Source organism: Telmatherina bonti, assembly GCF_933228915.1.
Source record: "Telmatherina bonti genome assembly, chromosome: 15".
Taxonomy (NCBI): Eukaryota; Metazoa; Chordata; class Actinopteri; order Atheriniformes; family Telmatherinidae; genus Telmatherina; species Telmatherina bonti.
In genome coordinates, this window is record NC_136613.1 from 38,788,728 (window position 1) to 38,803,200 (window position 14,473).

The window sequence follows — 14,473 nt, forward strand, 5'->3', positions numbered from 1 at the left end:
GGATGGTTAGTTAGTGGGACGGATGGTTAGTTAGTGACAGAGTTTTCACTCTGTCACTAACTAACCATCACTGACTAGTTTTCACTCTGACTAACCGTCACTCTGACTAGTTTTCACTCTGACTAACCATCACTGACTAGTTTTCACTCTAACCTTCGCTCTGAATAGTTTTCACTCTGTCACTCACTAATGTTCACTCCGACTAACTGTAACTCACTAGATTTCACTCTAACCGTTACTCTGACTAGTTTTTACTCTGACTAACTGTCACTCCGACTAGTTTTCACTCTGACTAACCATCACTCCGACTAGTTTTCACTCTAACCGTCACTCTGACTAGTTTTCACTCTGACTAAATAGAACTGACTAGTTTTCACTCAGACTAACCGTCACTCCGACTAGTTTTCACTCTAACCGTCACTGACTAGTTTTCACTCTGATTAACCGTCACTCTGACTAGTTTTCACTCTAACCATCACTAACTAACCATCACTCTGACTACTTTTCACTCTAATCGTCACTAACTAACCGTCACTCCGACTACTTTTCACTCTAATCGTCACTAACTAACCGTCACTCCGACTAGTTTTCACTCTAACCGTCACTGACTAGTTTTCACTCAGTGCAGGGAGCCGGGCTACAGTGCAGGGAGCCGGGCTACAGTGCAGGGAGCCGGGCTACAGTCCAGGGAGCCGGGCTACAGTCCACGGAGCCGGGCTACAGTGCAGGGAGCCGGGCTACAGTGCAGGGAGCCGGGCTACAGTCCAGGGAGCCGGGCTACAGTGCAGGGAGCCGGGCTACAGTGCAGGGAGCCGGGCTACAGTGCAGGGAGCCGGGCTACAGTGCAGGGAGCCGGGCTACAGTGCAGGGAGCCGGGCTACAGTGCAGGGAGCCGGGCTACAGTCCAGGGAGCCGGGCTACAGTCCAGGGAGCCGGGCTACAGTGCAGGGAGCCGGGCTACAGTGCAGGGAGCCGGGCTACAGTGCAGGGAGCCGGGCTACAGTGCAGGGAGCCGGGCTACAGTGCAGGGAGCCGGGCTACAGTGCAGGGAGCCGGGCTACAGTGCAGGGAGCCGGGCTACAGTGCAGGGAGCCGGGCTACAGTCCAGGGAGCCGGGCTACAGTGCAGGGAGCCGGGCTACAGTGCAGGGAGCCGGGCTACAGTGCAGGGAGCCGGGCTACAGTGCAGGGAGCCGGGCTACAGTCCAGGGAGCCGGGCTACAGTCCAGGGAGCCGGGCTACAGTCCAGGGAGCCGGGTTACAGTCGGCTACAGGCCTACACAAAGTGTGGCTGGGTGACATGGTGTGTACTAGGAGAGTACACACCATGTCACCCAGCGATGACCTGCATGTCTGCATACAGGCCCACTGACTGATGACAGGACTGTAGACACCTGGGATGTCTATGACTGCTGGACAGTCGTGGGACGAACACGTCCCTTTGCTCACATTGTTTTCTAGGGGTCGTTGGCCGAAGGATACCAACGATTGTGTCCACGTCTGGAGCTAACCAGGCAACCATCGTCTGTCCTACTGAACCCGTTTCACACGTTCATTATGACATCTCAGGCTGAAGGTGCAGGTTTATACATATTTATGCAGGAGTTTTAACACTCTTCCCCCCCCCCCCACACACACACACACACACAGAGTGAGTCGATCTTCACTGGACAGGGGAAGAACTGGGGTCAGACCTGAACAGCGAAGTCCCAGGCCTCCTGGAGTCTGCTCTGAGACGGGAACTGGTTGGTGAAGGACGAGCCGTCTGGTAGCCGGAACTGGATCCTTGCAATGGTACTAAGCACACAGAAACACACGTTTAGACGTTGCTCTCTACAGTTTCCTGAAGTCCAGAGAAACGAGAACACACCCTGCCATTTCATTTAGGAATGGAACAAATTTACTTTCAGATATTTTCACGTGGAAGAAAGACATGGATTGGACGAACCAGTCCTGCCAACAGTTCTGGCTGATCGACTCTTGCTATTGATTAGCAGGATCGTTATTAAGTTAGGTTAATCGGTTTGATTCTACTATTACAGCTGTGGCTTGTTTAAAGGCATTCATACTGTTTTTATTTGACTATTTGTTTACTTGCCCCAGACCACAAATACCTGGGCTAAGTCTGGTACAATGCAATTGAACCAGACTTAGCCCAGACATGTATTCATCTAGAACATATTCTTCTATGATATATTTATCTGTGTTATGGATCATCATTTTAGCCTCAGAATTTGACAGCTGAGGCTGAACGTCACGTCTCCATGGAAACGTCACGCCTGCATGGAAACGTCACGTCTGCATGGAAACGTCACGTCTGCATGGAAACGTCACGCCTGCATGGAAACGTCACGTCTGCATGGAAACGTCACGCCTGCATGGAAACGTCACGTCTGCATGGAAACGTCACGTCTGCATGGAAACGTCACGCCTGCATGGAAACGTCACGCCTGCATGGAAACGTCACGTCTGCATGGAAACGTCACGTCTGCATGGAAACGTCACGTCTGCATGGAAACGTCACGCCTGCATGGAAACGTCACGTCTGCATGGAAACGTCACGCCTGCATGGAAACGTCACGCCTGCATGGAAACGTCACGTCTGCATGGAAACGTCACGTCTGCATGGAAACGTCACGCCTCCATGGAAACGTCACGTCTGCATGGAAACGTCACGTCTGCATGGAAACGTCACGCCTCCATGGAAACGTCACGTCTGCATGGAAACGTCACGCCTCCATGGAAACGTCACGTCTGCATGGAAACGTCACGTCTGCATGGAAACGTCACGTCTGCATGGAAACGTCACGTCTGCATGGAAACGTCACGTCTGCATGGAAACGTCACGCCTCCATGGAAACGTCACGTCTGCATGGAAACGTCACGTCTGCATGGAAACGTCACGCCTCCATGGAAACGTCACGTCTGCATGGAAACGTCACGTCTGCATTGAAACATGTCAGTATGCGAACTGGGAGTACAAACTGGTTTATACTGAACCAAAAAATTATTTCTTGGAGTTTTCATGTTTAACTGGAAGAATGTTTTGATGATGAAACTGATATGAAGGAGTCTTCCATGGTGCCGTTACCTCCGCTCTCTGAGTAATGTTTCCTTCCTGGCCTCCTGGTCTGCCTGTCGGGCCCGTATAAGAGCCTGCTTAGCAGCGGCTTCTTCCTCCTGGGTCTTAGCGTAGCGGGCAGCTCTTTCAGCTCGGTCCTGCAAGGCAAACAGACATTTGGGGACAGATACAACCAGATACCATATCATCTCCTGAAAACCTTGCAGATTTAATTTCTCACATAAATAAATGGATATTTTTACATGGCTGAAGTTTTTCCCGCCCTGTACATGAGAGGATACAGATGAATATTGTTACCATGGCGATCTGCTGTTTGACACGCTCCCTGGCGGCCTTCTCCTCTGCCTTCTCTCGGTTCCTTTCCTCCAGCAGTCTCTTGGTTTTCTCCTCTTCCTGTTTCCTCTTAAAGTCCTGCATGTTTTTCCCCAGCTGCCTGCGCTCCACTTCTTTCCTGATACCTGCCTGCAGGATGCAAACACACCTGACAATGAGTCACCTGGAACAAACTGAAAGGGATAAATCACAACTCCGTCCGACCCACAAAAACTGAACCCATTCAGAATAAACTCACACACTTTGTTGGACCACATTCGGCTCTGATGACAGAGTAAGAGTCTTCATAAGATAAAGTTTTTACCAAGAGCTGCCCTGATGATGGGAGAGTTGGACCAGACTGGTCATGTTCACTGGACGGAAAACCATTTCCACGCATTTCTTCTTCACACCTAGTTCTAAACTAACTGGACGGTTTATTCCCATTTTATATCTAAACTGATTATTTCTTCATCTAAACCACAAAGGTCCAAAAGCCTGCAGGGGCTCCATGTATCCCTGCTCCAACACACCTGGCTTCCATTAAAGGGATCCAACAGTCAACGAAGTTCTGACAGATTCATTTCAGTCAGGTGCGTTGGAGCAGAGAAACATGGAAAACCTGCAGGATTCTGGCCTCCAGGAATAAAAACCCCTCATGTAAACATTCATTCTGCTCTAAATTAACATAATGAACATCGTCCCAACCCATTCCGCATGCTCTGGTAATGGATTACTTTATTCGTTCCTAGGATTACTTTACTCGTTCCTGGGATTACTTTCTTCGTTCCTGGATTACTTTCCTCGTTCCTGGGATTACTTTATTCGTTCCTGGACTACTTTAATCGTTCCTAGGATTACTTTACTCGTTCCTGGGATTACTTTCTTCGTTCCTGGATTACTTTCCTCGTTCCTGGGATTACTTTATTCGTTCCTAGGATTACTTTACTCGTTCCTAGGATTACTTTACTCGTTCCTGGGATTACTTTCCTCGTTCCTGGATTACTTTCCTCGTTCCTGGATTACTTTCCTCGTTCCTGGGATCATTTTCCTCGTTCCTGGGATCACTTTCCTCGTTCCTGGGATCACTTTCCTCGTTCCTGGGATCACTTTCCTCGTTCCTGGGATCACTTTCCTCGTTCCTGGGATTACTTTATTTGTTCCTGGACTACTTTAATCGTTCCTAGGATTACTTTATTCATTCCTGGACTACTTTAATCGTTCCTGGGATTACTTTCTTCGTTCCTGGATTACTTTCCTCGTTCCTGGGATTACTTTCCTCGTTCCTGGGATTACTTTCCTCGTTCCTGGGATTACTTTCCTCGTTCCTGGATTACTTTCCTCATTACTGGATTACTTTACTCGTTCCTGGATTACTTTCCTCGTTCCTAGGATTACTTTCCTCGTTTTGATGATTACTTCACTCGTTCCGAGGATAACTTTATTCGTTCCTGGACTACTTTAATCGTTCCTAGGATTACTTTACTCGTTCCTAGGATTACTTTCCTCGTTCCTGGGATTACTTTACTCGTTCCTGGGATTACTTTATTCGTTCCTGGACTACTTTAATCGTTCCTAGGATTACTTTCCTCGTTCCTGGGATTACTTTCTTCGTTCCTGGGTTACTTTCCTCGTTCCTAGGATTACTTTATTCGTTCCTGGACTACTTTAATCGTTCCTAGGATTACTTTACTCGTTCCTGGGATTACTTTCCTCGTTCCTGGGATTAGTTTCCTCGTTCCTGGATTACTTTACTCGTTCCTGGGATTACTTTATTCGTTCCTGGACTACTTTAATCGTTCCTAGGATTACTTTCCTCGTTCCTGGGATTACTTTCTTCGTTCCTGGGTTACTTTCCTCGTTCCTGGGATTACTTTATTCGTTCCTGGGATCATTTTCCTCGTTCCTGGGATCACTTTCCTCGTTCCTGGGATTACTTTCCTCGTTCCTGGGATTACTTTCCTCGTTCCTGGGATTACTTTATTTGTTCCTGGACTACTTTAATCGTTCCTAGGATTACTTTATTCATTCCTGGACTACTTTAATCGTTCCTAGGATTACTTTACTCGTTCCTGGGATTACTTTCTTCGTTCCTGGGATTACTTTCCTCGTTCTTGGATTACTTTCCTCGTTCCTGGATTACTTTCCTCGTTCCTGGGATTACTTTCCTCGTTCCTGGGATTACTTTCCTCGTTCCTGGATTACTTTCCTCGTTCCTGGGATTACTTTCCTCGTTCCTAGGATTACTTTTCTCGTTCCTGGATTACTTTCCTCATTACTGGATTACTTTACTCGTTCCTGGATTACTTTCCTCGTTCCTAGGATTACTTTCCTCGTTTTGATGATTACTTCACTCGTTCCGAGGATAACTTTATTCGTTCCTGGATTACTTTTCTCATTACTGGATTACTTTACCCGTTCCTGGATTACTTTCCTCGTTCCTGGATTACTTTCCTCGTTCCTGGGATTACTTTCCTCAATCCTGGGATTACTATACTTGTTTCTAGGATTACTTTCCTCGTTTTGATGATTACTTCACTCGTTCCGAGGATAACTTTACTCGTCCCTGGACTACTTTTACTCGTTCTTTTACTACTTTACTCGTTCCTGGATTACTTTACCCGTTCCTGGACTACTTGACCCGTTCCTGGACTACTTTACTCGTTCCTGGACTACTTTACTCGTTCCTGGACTACTTTACTCGTTCCGGGACTACTTTACCCGTTCCTGGACTACTTTACGAGTTCCTGGACTACTTTACGAGTTCCTGGACTACTTTACGAGTTCCTGGACTACTTTACCCGTTCCTGGGATTAGTTCACTCGTTCCTGGGATTAGGTAATTCGTTCCTGGGATTACTTGACTCGTTCCTGGGATTACTTGACTCGTTCCTGGGATTACTTGACTCGTTCCTGGGATTACTTGACTCGTTCCTGGGACTACTTGACTGGTTCCTGGACTACTTGACTGGTTCCTGGACTACTTGACTGGTTCCTGTACTACTTGACTGGTTCCTGTACTACTTGACTGGTTCCTGGACTACTTGACTGGTTCCTGGACTACTTGACTGGTTCCTTTACTACTTTACTCGTTCCTTTACTACTTTACTCGTTCCTTTACTACTTTACTCATCCCTGGACTACTTTACTCATCCCTGGACTACTTTACCCGTTCCTGGCTTGGTTTCCTCGTTCCTGGGATTACTTTCCTTGTTCCTGGGATCATTTCCCTCGTTCCTGGGATCACTTTCCTCGTTCCTGGGATCACTTTCCTCGTTCCTGGGATTACTTTATTTGTTCCTGGACTACTTTAATCGTTCCTAGGATTACTTTATTCGTTCCTGGACTACTTTAATCGTTCCTAGGATTACTTTACTCGTTCCTGGGATTACTTTCCTCGTTCCTGGGATTAGTTTCCTCGTTCCTGGATTACTTTACTCGTTCCTGGGATTACTTTATTCGTTCCTGGACTACTTTAATCGTTCCTAGGATTACTTTCCTCGTTCCTGGGATTACTTTCTTCGTTCCTGGGTTACTTTCCTCGTTCCTGGGATTACTTTATTCGTTCCTGGGATCATTTTCCTCGTTCCTGGGATCACTTTCCTCGTTCCTGGGATTACTTTCCTCGTTCCTGGGATTACTTTCCTCGTTCCTGGGATTACTTTATTTGTTCCTGGACTACTTTAATCGTTCCTAGGATTACTTTATTCATTCCTGGACTACTTTAATCGTTCCTAGGATTACTTTACTCGTTCCTGGGATTACTTTCTTCGTTCCTGGATTACTTTCCTCGTTCCTGGATTACTTTCCTCGTTCCTGGGATCATTTTCCTCGTTCCTGGGATCACTTTCCTCGTTCCTGGGATTACTTTCTTCGTTCCTGGGATTACTTTATTTGTTCCTGGACTACTTTAATCGTTCCTAGGATTACTTTATTCATTCCTGGACTACTTTAATCGTTCCTAGGATTACTTTACTCGTTCCTGGGATTACTTTCCTCGTTCTTGGATTACTTTCCTCGTTCCTGGATTACTTTCCTCGTTCCTGGGATTACTTTCCTCGTTCCTGGGATTACTTTCCTCGTTCCTGGATTACTTTCCTCGTTCCTGGGATTACTTTCCTCGTTCCTAGGATTACTTTTCTCGTTCCTGGATTACTTTCCTCATTACTGGATTACTTTACTCGTTCCTGGATTACTTTCCTCGTTCCTAGGATTACTTTCCTCGTTTTGATGATTACTTCACTCGTTCCGAGGATAACTTTATTCGTTCCTGGATTACTTTTCTCATTACTGGATTACTTTACCCGTTCCTGGATTACTTTCCTCGTTCCTGGATTACTTTCCTCGTTCCTGGGATTACTTTCCTCAATCCTGGGATTACTATACTTGTTTCTAGGATTACTTTCCTCGTTTTGATGATTACTTCACTCGTTCCGAGGATAACTTTACTCGTTCCTGGATCCCTGGACTACTTTACTCGTCCCTGGACTACTTTTACTCGTTCTTTTACTACTTTACTCGTTCCTGGATTACTTTACCCGTTCCTGGACTACTTGACCCGTTCCTGGACTACTTTACTCGTTCCTGGACTACTTTACTCGTTCCTGGACTACTTTACTCGTTCCTGGACTACTTTACTCGTTCCTGGACTACTTTACCCGTTCCTGGGATTAGTTCACTCGTTCCTGGGATTAGTTCACTCGTTCCTGGGATTAGGTCATTCGTTCCTGGGATTACTTGACTCGTTCCTGGGATTACTTGACTCGTTCCTGGGATTACTTGACTCGTTCCTGGACTACTTGACTCGTTCCTGGACTACTTGACTCGTTCCTGGACTACTTTACCCGTTCCTGGACTACTTTACGAGTTCCTGGACTACTTTACGAGTTCCTGGGATTAGTTCACTCGTTCCTGGGATTAGGTCATTCGTTCCTGGGATTAGGTCATTCGTTCCTGGGATTACTTGACTCGTTCCTGGGATTACTTGACTCGTTCCTGGGATTACTTTACCCGTTCCTGGCTTGGTTTCCTCGTTCCTAGGATTACTTTCCTTGTTCCTAGGATTACTTTACTCGTTCCTTGGATTACTTTCCTCGTTCCTGGATTACTTTCCTCGTTCCTGGATTACTTCCCTCGTTCCTGGATTACTTCCCTCGTTCCTGGATTACTTTACTCGTCCCTGGGATTACTTTACTCGTCCCTGGGATTACTTTACTCGTCCGTGGGCTACTTTACCCGTTCGTGGGCTACTTTACCCGTTCGTGGGCTACTTTACGCGTTCCTGGGATTACTTTACGCGTTCCTGGGATTACTTTACGCGTTCCTGGACTACTTTACTCGTTCCTGGACTACTTTACTCGTTCCTGGACTACTTTACTCGTTCCTGGACTACTTTACTCGTTCCTGGATTACTTTAATCATTCCTGGATTACTTTAATCATTCCTGGGATTAGTTCACTCGTTCCTGGGATTAGCTTACTCGTTCCTCGGCTTCGTTTACTCGTTCCTGGGATTCGTTTACTCGTTCCTGGGATTAGTTTACTCGTTCCTGGGATTAGTTTACTCGTTCCTGGGATTAGTTTACTCGTTCCTCGGCTTCGTTTACTCGTTCCTCGGCTTCGTTTACTCGTTCCTGGGATTCGTTTACTCGTTCCTGAGATTCGTTTACTCGTTCCTGAGATTCGTTTACTCGTTCCTGGGATTAGTTTACTCGTTCCTGGGATTAGTTTACTCGTTCTGAGGAATGACTTATTAGTTGTCATCAGATGATGTTCATCAGAAATATCCATCAGCAGACAGTGTAGGGATGTATGATCTAAAACAGTGTGTTCTTATCACCTCTTCTTCTCCTCTCTTCTTTTGCTCTCGTCTCTCCTCCAGCTTCTTAGTTAATCTGACAAAAAACATGATTAATAATTAAAATATTTAATAAAATCATAATAGATATATAAGCACTGAATTTACACGTTTCCCCAAGGTTTTTAATTTACACAGGAACTATATGAACGATTTATAGGACACTCATGATGTAGACAATTCTGTATTTATGAGAATCTCATAATATCGCATCGCATGCCGCATCCTACACAAACCTACACCCTGTCCTACGCTGACGTACGCCCCGCCTACATCCTGTCCTACGCTGACGTACGCCCCGCCTATACCCTTTTTCTACGCTGACGTACGCCCCGCCTACACCCTGTCCTACGCTGACGTACGCCCCGCCTACACCCTGTCCTACGCTGACGTACGCCCCGCCTACACCCTGTCCTACGCTGACGTACGCCCCGCCTACACCCTGTCCTACGCTGACGTACGCCCCGCCTACACCCTGTCCTACGCTGACGTACGCCCCGCCTACACCCTGTCCTACGCTGACGTACGCCCCGCCTACACCTTGTCCTACGCTGACGTACGCCCCGCCTACACCCTGTCCTACGCTGACGTACGCCCCGCCTACACCCTGTCCTACGCTGACGTACGCCCCGCCTACACCCTGTCCTACGCTGACGTACGCCCCGCCTACATCCTGTCCTACGCTGACGTACGCCCCGCCTACACCCATCCTGTCCTACGCTGACGTACGCCCCGCCTACACCCTGTCCTACGCTGACGTACGCCCCGCCTACACCCTGTCCTACGCTGACGTACGCCCCGCCTACACCCTGTCCTACGCTGACGTACGCCCCGCCTACACCCTGTCCTACGCTGACGTACGCCCCGCCTATACCCTTTTTCTACGCTAACGTACGCCCCGCCTACACCCTGTCCTACGCTGACGTACGCCCCGCCTACATCCTGTCCTACGCTGACGTACGCCCCGCCGACACCCTGTCCTACGCTGACGTACGCCCCGCCTACACCCTGTCCTACGCTGACGTACGCCCCGCCTACAACCTGTCCTACGCTTACGTACGCCCCGCCTACACCCTGTCCTACGCTGACGTACGCCCCGCCTACACCCTGTCCTACGCTGACGTACGCCCCGCCTACATCCTGTCCTACGCTGACGTACGCCCCGCCTACATCCTGTCCTACGCTGACGTACGCCCCGCCTACATCCTGTCCTACGCTGACGTACGCCCCGCCTACACCCTGTCCTACGCTGACGTACGCCCCGCCTACACCCTGTCCTACGCTGACGTACGCCCCGCCTACACCCTGTCCTACGCTGACGTACGCCCCGCCTACACCTTGTCCTACGCTGACGTACGCCCCGCCTACACCCTGTCCTACGCTGACGTACGCCCCGCCTACACCCTGTCCTACGCTGACGTACGCCCCGCCTACATCCTATCCTACGCTGACGTACGCCCCGCCTACACCCTGTCCTACGCTGACGTACGCCCCGCCTACACCCTGTCCTACGCTGACGTACGCCCCGCCTACACCCTGTCCTACGCTGACGTACGCCCCGCCGACACCCTGTCCTACGCTGACGTACGCCCCGCCTATACCCTTTTTCTACGCTGACGTACGCCCCGCCTACACCCTGTCCTACGCTGACGTACGCCCCGCCTACACCCTGTCCTACGCTGACGTACGCCCCGCCTATACCCTTTTTCTACGCTGACGTACGCCCCGCCTACACCCTGTCCTACGCTGACGTACGCCCCGCCTACATCCTGTCCTACGCTGACGTACGCCCCGCCTACACCCTGTCCTACGCTGACGTACGCCCCGCCTACACCCTGTCCTACGCTGACGTACGCCCCGCCTACACCCTGTCCTACGCTGACGTATGCCCCGCCTACACCCTGTCCTACGCTGACGTACGCCCCGCCTACACCCTGTCCTACGCTGACGTACGCCCCGCCTATACCCTTTTTCTACGCTGACGTACGCGTTTTTTTTAATCTGGTACTGATAATATGTCTGTGAATAAAGTTTTTATTTATAATACAAAAAACTCTAATCTCAGAGATGTGTAAAGTTCCACCAAGGGAAGTTCACCACCTTTCCACCTTAGCATCCAGGTTTTCCTCAGTCTCTGAACCCCATGCAGAACGATCGGAGGAAGCATTCTCTGCAAGAGGCTTTGTGCTTGAGAAATTTCCATCATCTGTTTGACTTGAGAGATGCGCTAAGAGACAAGGACGGAAAAACAAAGAAGAAAGGAATTAATCCAGGATTGAGCCATGATTATAATTTTTGTTTTGGTTTAGGGATGTTAAAAGGAGAAATATTAATTTACAACTGAGTTTTGGACTGAAACAGCATCTGTAACCAGTTTAACACCAGTTTGATATGGGCAAAGCCCCAGTCACACCCACTAACCAGAAGACTGAGTGATGAAGGTTAACACACCTCTGGATGTTTCTGCTGCTGCCAACCCAGCAGGAACTTCTGGATCTGAGGCGGGTTCTGCTGTTGTGCTGTCTGGTGAACTGGTCTTTGCAGGGTTACTGGTCTGTGGTAGAGCTGAAGCATTTCCAGTTTCCCTGCTACACATCTGTCAGAAAACAAGTCAACAAGTCAGAACAAATGCCTTCCTGCTGTAGTCCAGGTCTAAAAACGATCAAGGCTGACTACACCCCCTCCACAAAGGCTCCGTTCACACTGCAGCCCAATCCCCTTTTTTACCCATGTATGACTCATACGCCATTTTTTATTTTAGTTACGACACCGATCCAATTTCTTTAAAGTCCAACCCATGCCACTGTCATATGTCACTCATGCAATATTCTGGACAGACAAACTGGGCTGCCGTGTCTGTACACACATTTTTGTACAAAAGTAGCATAAAGGCACAAAGGGCCGTTGTTCATATTTGTCCATTTTCTCTTCATCTCATTCATCAGTCGGGGAGAATTTAGTCAGTTCCATGTGTGAAAGTACTTCCACTTTAATAAACACACATGAAGCCCCTAATTTACATCCTGTAATCAGTGTGTGGCCTTGTGTCTTCCTCTGCATGTGCGTCACGTCAGGGCCTTGTGCTGCTTACACTTCAGCAAGATGAAGGTCGCACCAAAACAATGTGAATCACCACACAAACCAATCAGCTTGCAGGAAGAAAAAACAAAGAAAAAAAAACAGTTCATCCCTCATCTTTCACCCACACCACTTGGAATTCACCATCTCACCCACACCACTTGGAATTCACCATCTCACCCACACCACTTGGAATTCACCATCTCACCCACACCACTTGGAATTCACCATCTCACCCACACCACTTGGAATTCACCATCTCACCCAGACCACTTGGAATTCACCATCTCACCCACACCACTTGGAATTCACCATCTCACCCAGACCACTTGGAATTCACCATCTCACCCACACCACTTGGAATTCACCATCTCACCCAGACCACTTGGAATTCACCATCTCACCCACACCACTTGGAATTCACCATCTCACCCAGACCACTTGGAATTCACCATCTCACCCAGACCACTTGGAATTCACCATCTCACCCACACCACTTGGAATTCACCATCTCACCCACACCACTTGGAATTCACCATCTCACCCACACCACTTGGAATTCACCATCTCACCCACACCACTTGGAATTCACCATCTCACCCACACCACTTGGAATTCACCATCTCACCCAGACCACTTGGAATTCACCATCTCACCCACACCACTTGGAATTCACCATCTCACCCACACCACTTGGAATTCACCATCTCACCCACACCACTTGGAATTCACCATCTCACCCAGACCACTTGGAATTCACCATCTCACCCAGACCACTTGGAATTCACCATCTCACCCACACCACTTGGAATTCACCATCTCACCCACACCACTTGGAATTCACCATCTCACCCACACCACTTGGAATTCACCATCTCACCCAGACCACTTGGAATTCACCATCTCACCCACACCACTTGGAATTCACCATCTCACCCACACCACTTGGAATTCACCATCTCACCCACACCACTTGGAATTCACCATCTCACCCAGACCACTTGGAATTCACCATCTCACCCACACCACTTGGAATTCACCATCTCACCCACACCACTTGGAATTCACCATCTCACCCACACCACTTGGAATTCACCATCTCACCCACACCACTTGGAATTCACCATCTCACCCAGACCACTTGGAATTCACCATCTCACCCACACCACTTGGAATTCACCATCTCACCCACACCACTTGGAATTCACCATCTCACCCACACCACTTGGAATTCACCATCTCACCCACACCACTTGGAATTCACCATCTCACCCAGACCACTTGGAATTCACCATCTCACCCACACCACTTGGAATTCACCATCTCACCCACACCACTTGGAATTCACCATCTCACCCACACCACTTGGAATTCACCATCTCACCCACACCACTTGGAATTCACCATCTCACCCACACCACTTGGAATTCACCATCTCACCCACACCACTTGGAATTCACCATCTCACCCACACCACTTGGAATTCACCATCTCACCCAGACCAGTTGGAATTCACCACTTCACCCAGACCAGTTGGAATTCACCATCTCACCCACACCACTTGGAATTCACCATCTCACCCACACCACTTGGAATTCACCACTTCACCCAGACCAGTTGGAATTCACCACTTCACCCAGACCAGTTGGAATTCACCACTTCACCCAGACCAGTTAGGATTTACCAGCAGGAACCCGGTTGTACTTGTAGCTGACAGTTTATAATCGGAGACTGGTACCTGTAACTCGTTTACTTTGTTGATTCTCTTGACCAGTTCCTCAGGCGACATGCTGCCAGCGATGACCTCCAGAGGAATCCCGTTTTCTCCAATGAAGAAGCTGGAGGGTATGCACACCACGGGGTCTTCACACAGGAGTCAAGGACCACAGTAAGAGCAGCAAAACTCAGAGTAGGGACAGGAAGCTCTGATTCACCACTACTGCATGTCTGGCCAAACATTCTTACTTTCAGACAGACCAGCCGATGTTTGGACGGCAACAAAACACCAAAAGGATACAGATCTGGGAGAACTGCACACATGCATCACTGTGGAAAGAAAATCACATCACAAGTTACTGAGTTTCGTGGATATTTTATTCAAACGGGCGCTGGTTCTCAGGCTAATAGGCCACAAGACAAAAAACAGC

General features: G+C 48.5%; 1 protein-coding gene across 2 annotated transcripts in view; it reads right to left on the minus strand.

Moving 5' to 3' along the window:
• The window catches only part of ubxn4 (UBX domain protein 4), a 131,031-nt gene that overhangs the window by 66,800 nt on the left and 49,758 nt on the right, over nt 1-14,473 (minus strand). For both annotated transcript variants that reach the window (XM_079253733.1, XM_079253732.1), the window contains exons 3-10: nt 14,344-14,372; nt 14,065-14,189; nt 11,700-11,844; nt 11,349-11,475; nt 9,231-9,285; nt 3,379-3,543; nt 3,091-3,218; nt 1,694-1,796 (exon numbers count right to left, since the gene is read on the minus strand). In XM_079253733.1, coding sequence (XP_079109859.1) covers nt 1,694-1,796; nt 3,091-3,218; nt 3,379-3,543; nt 9,231-9,285; nt 11,349-11,475; nt 11,700-11,844; nt 14,065-14,189; nt 14,344-14,372 — 877 coding nt within the window. The remainder of the gene's footprint in view (nt 1-1,693; nt 1,797-3,090; nt 3,219-3,378; nt 3,544-9,230; nt 9,286-11,348; nt 11,476-11,699; nt 11,845-14,064; nt 14,190-14,343; nt 14,373-14,473) is intronic.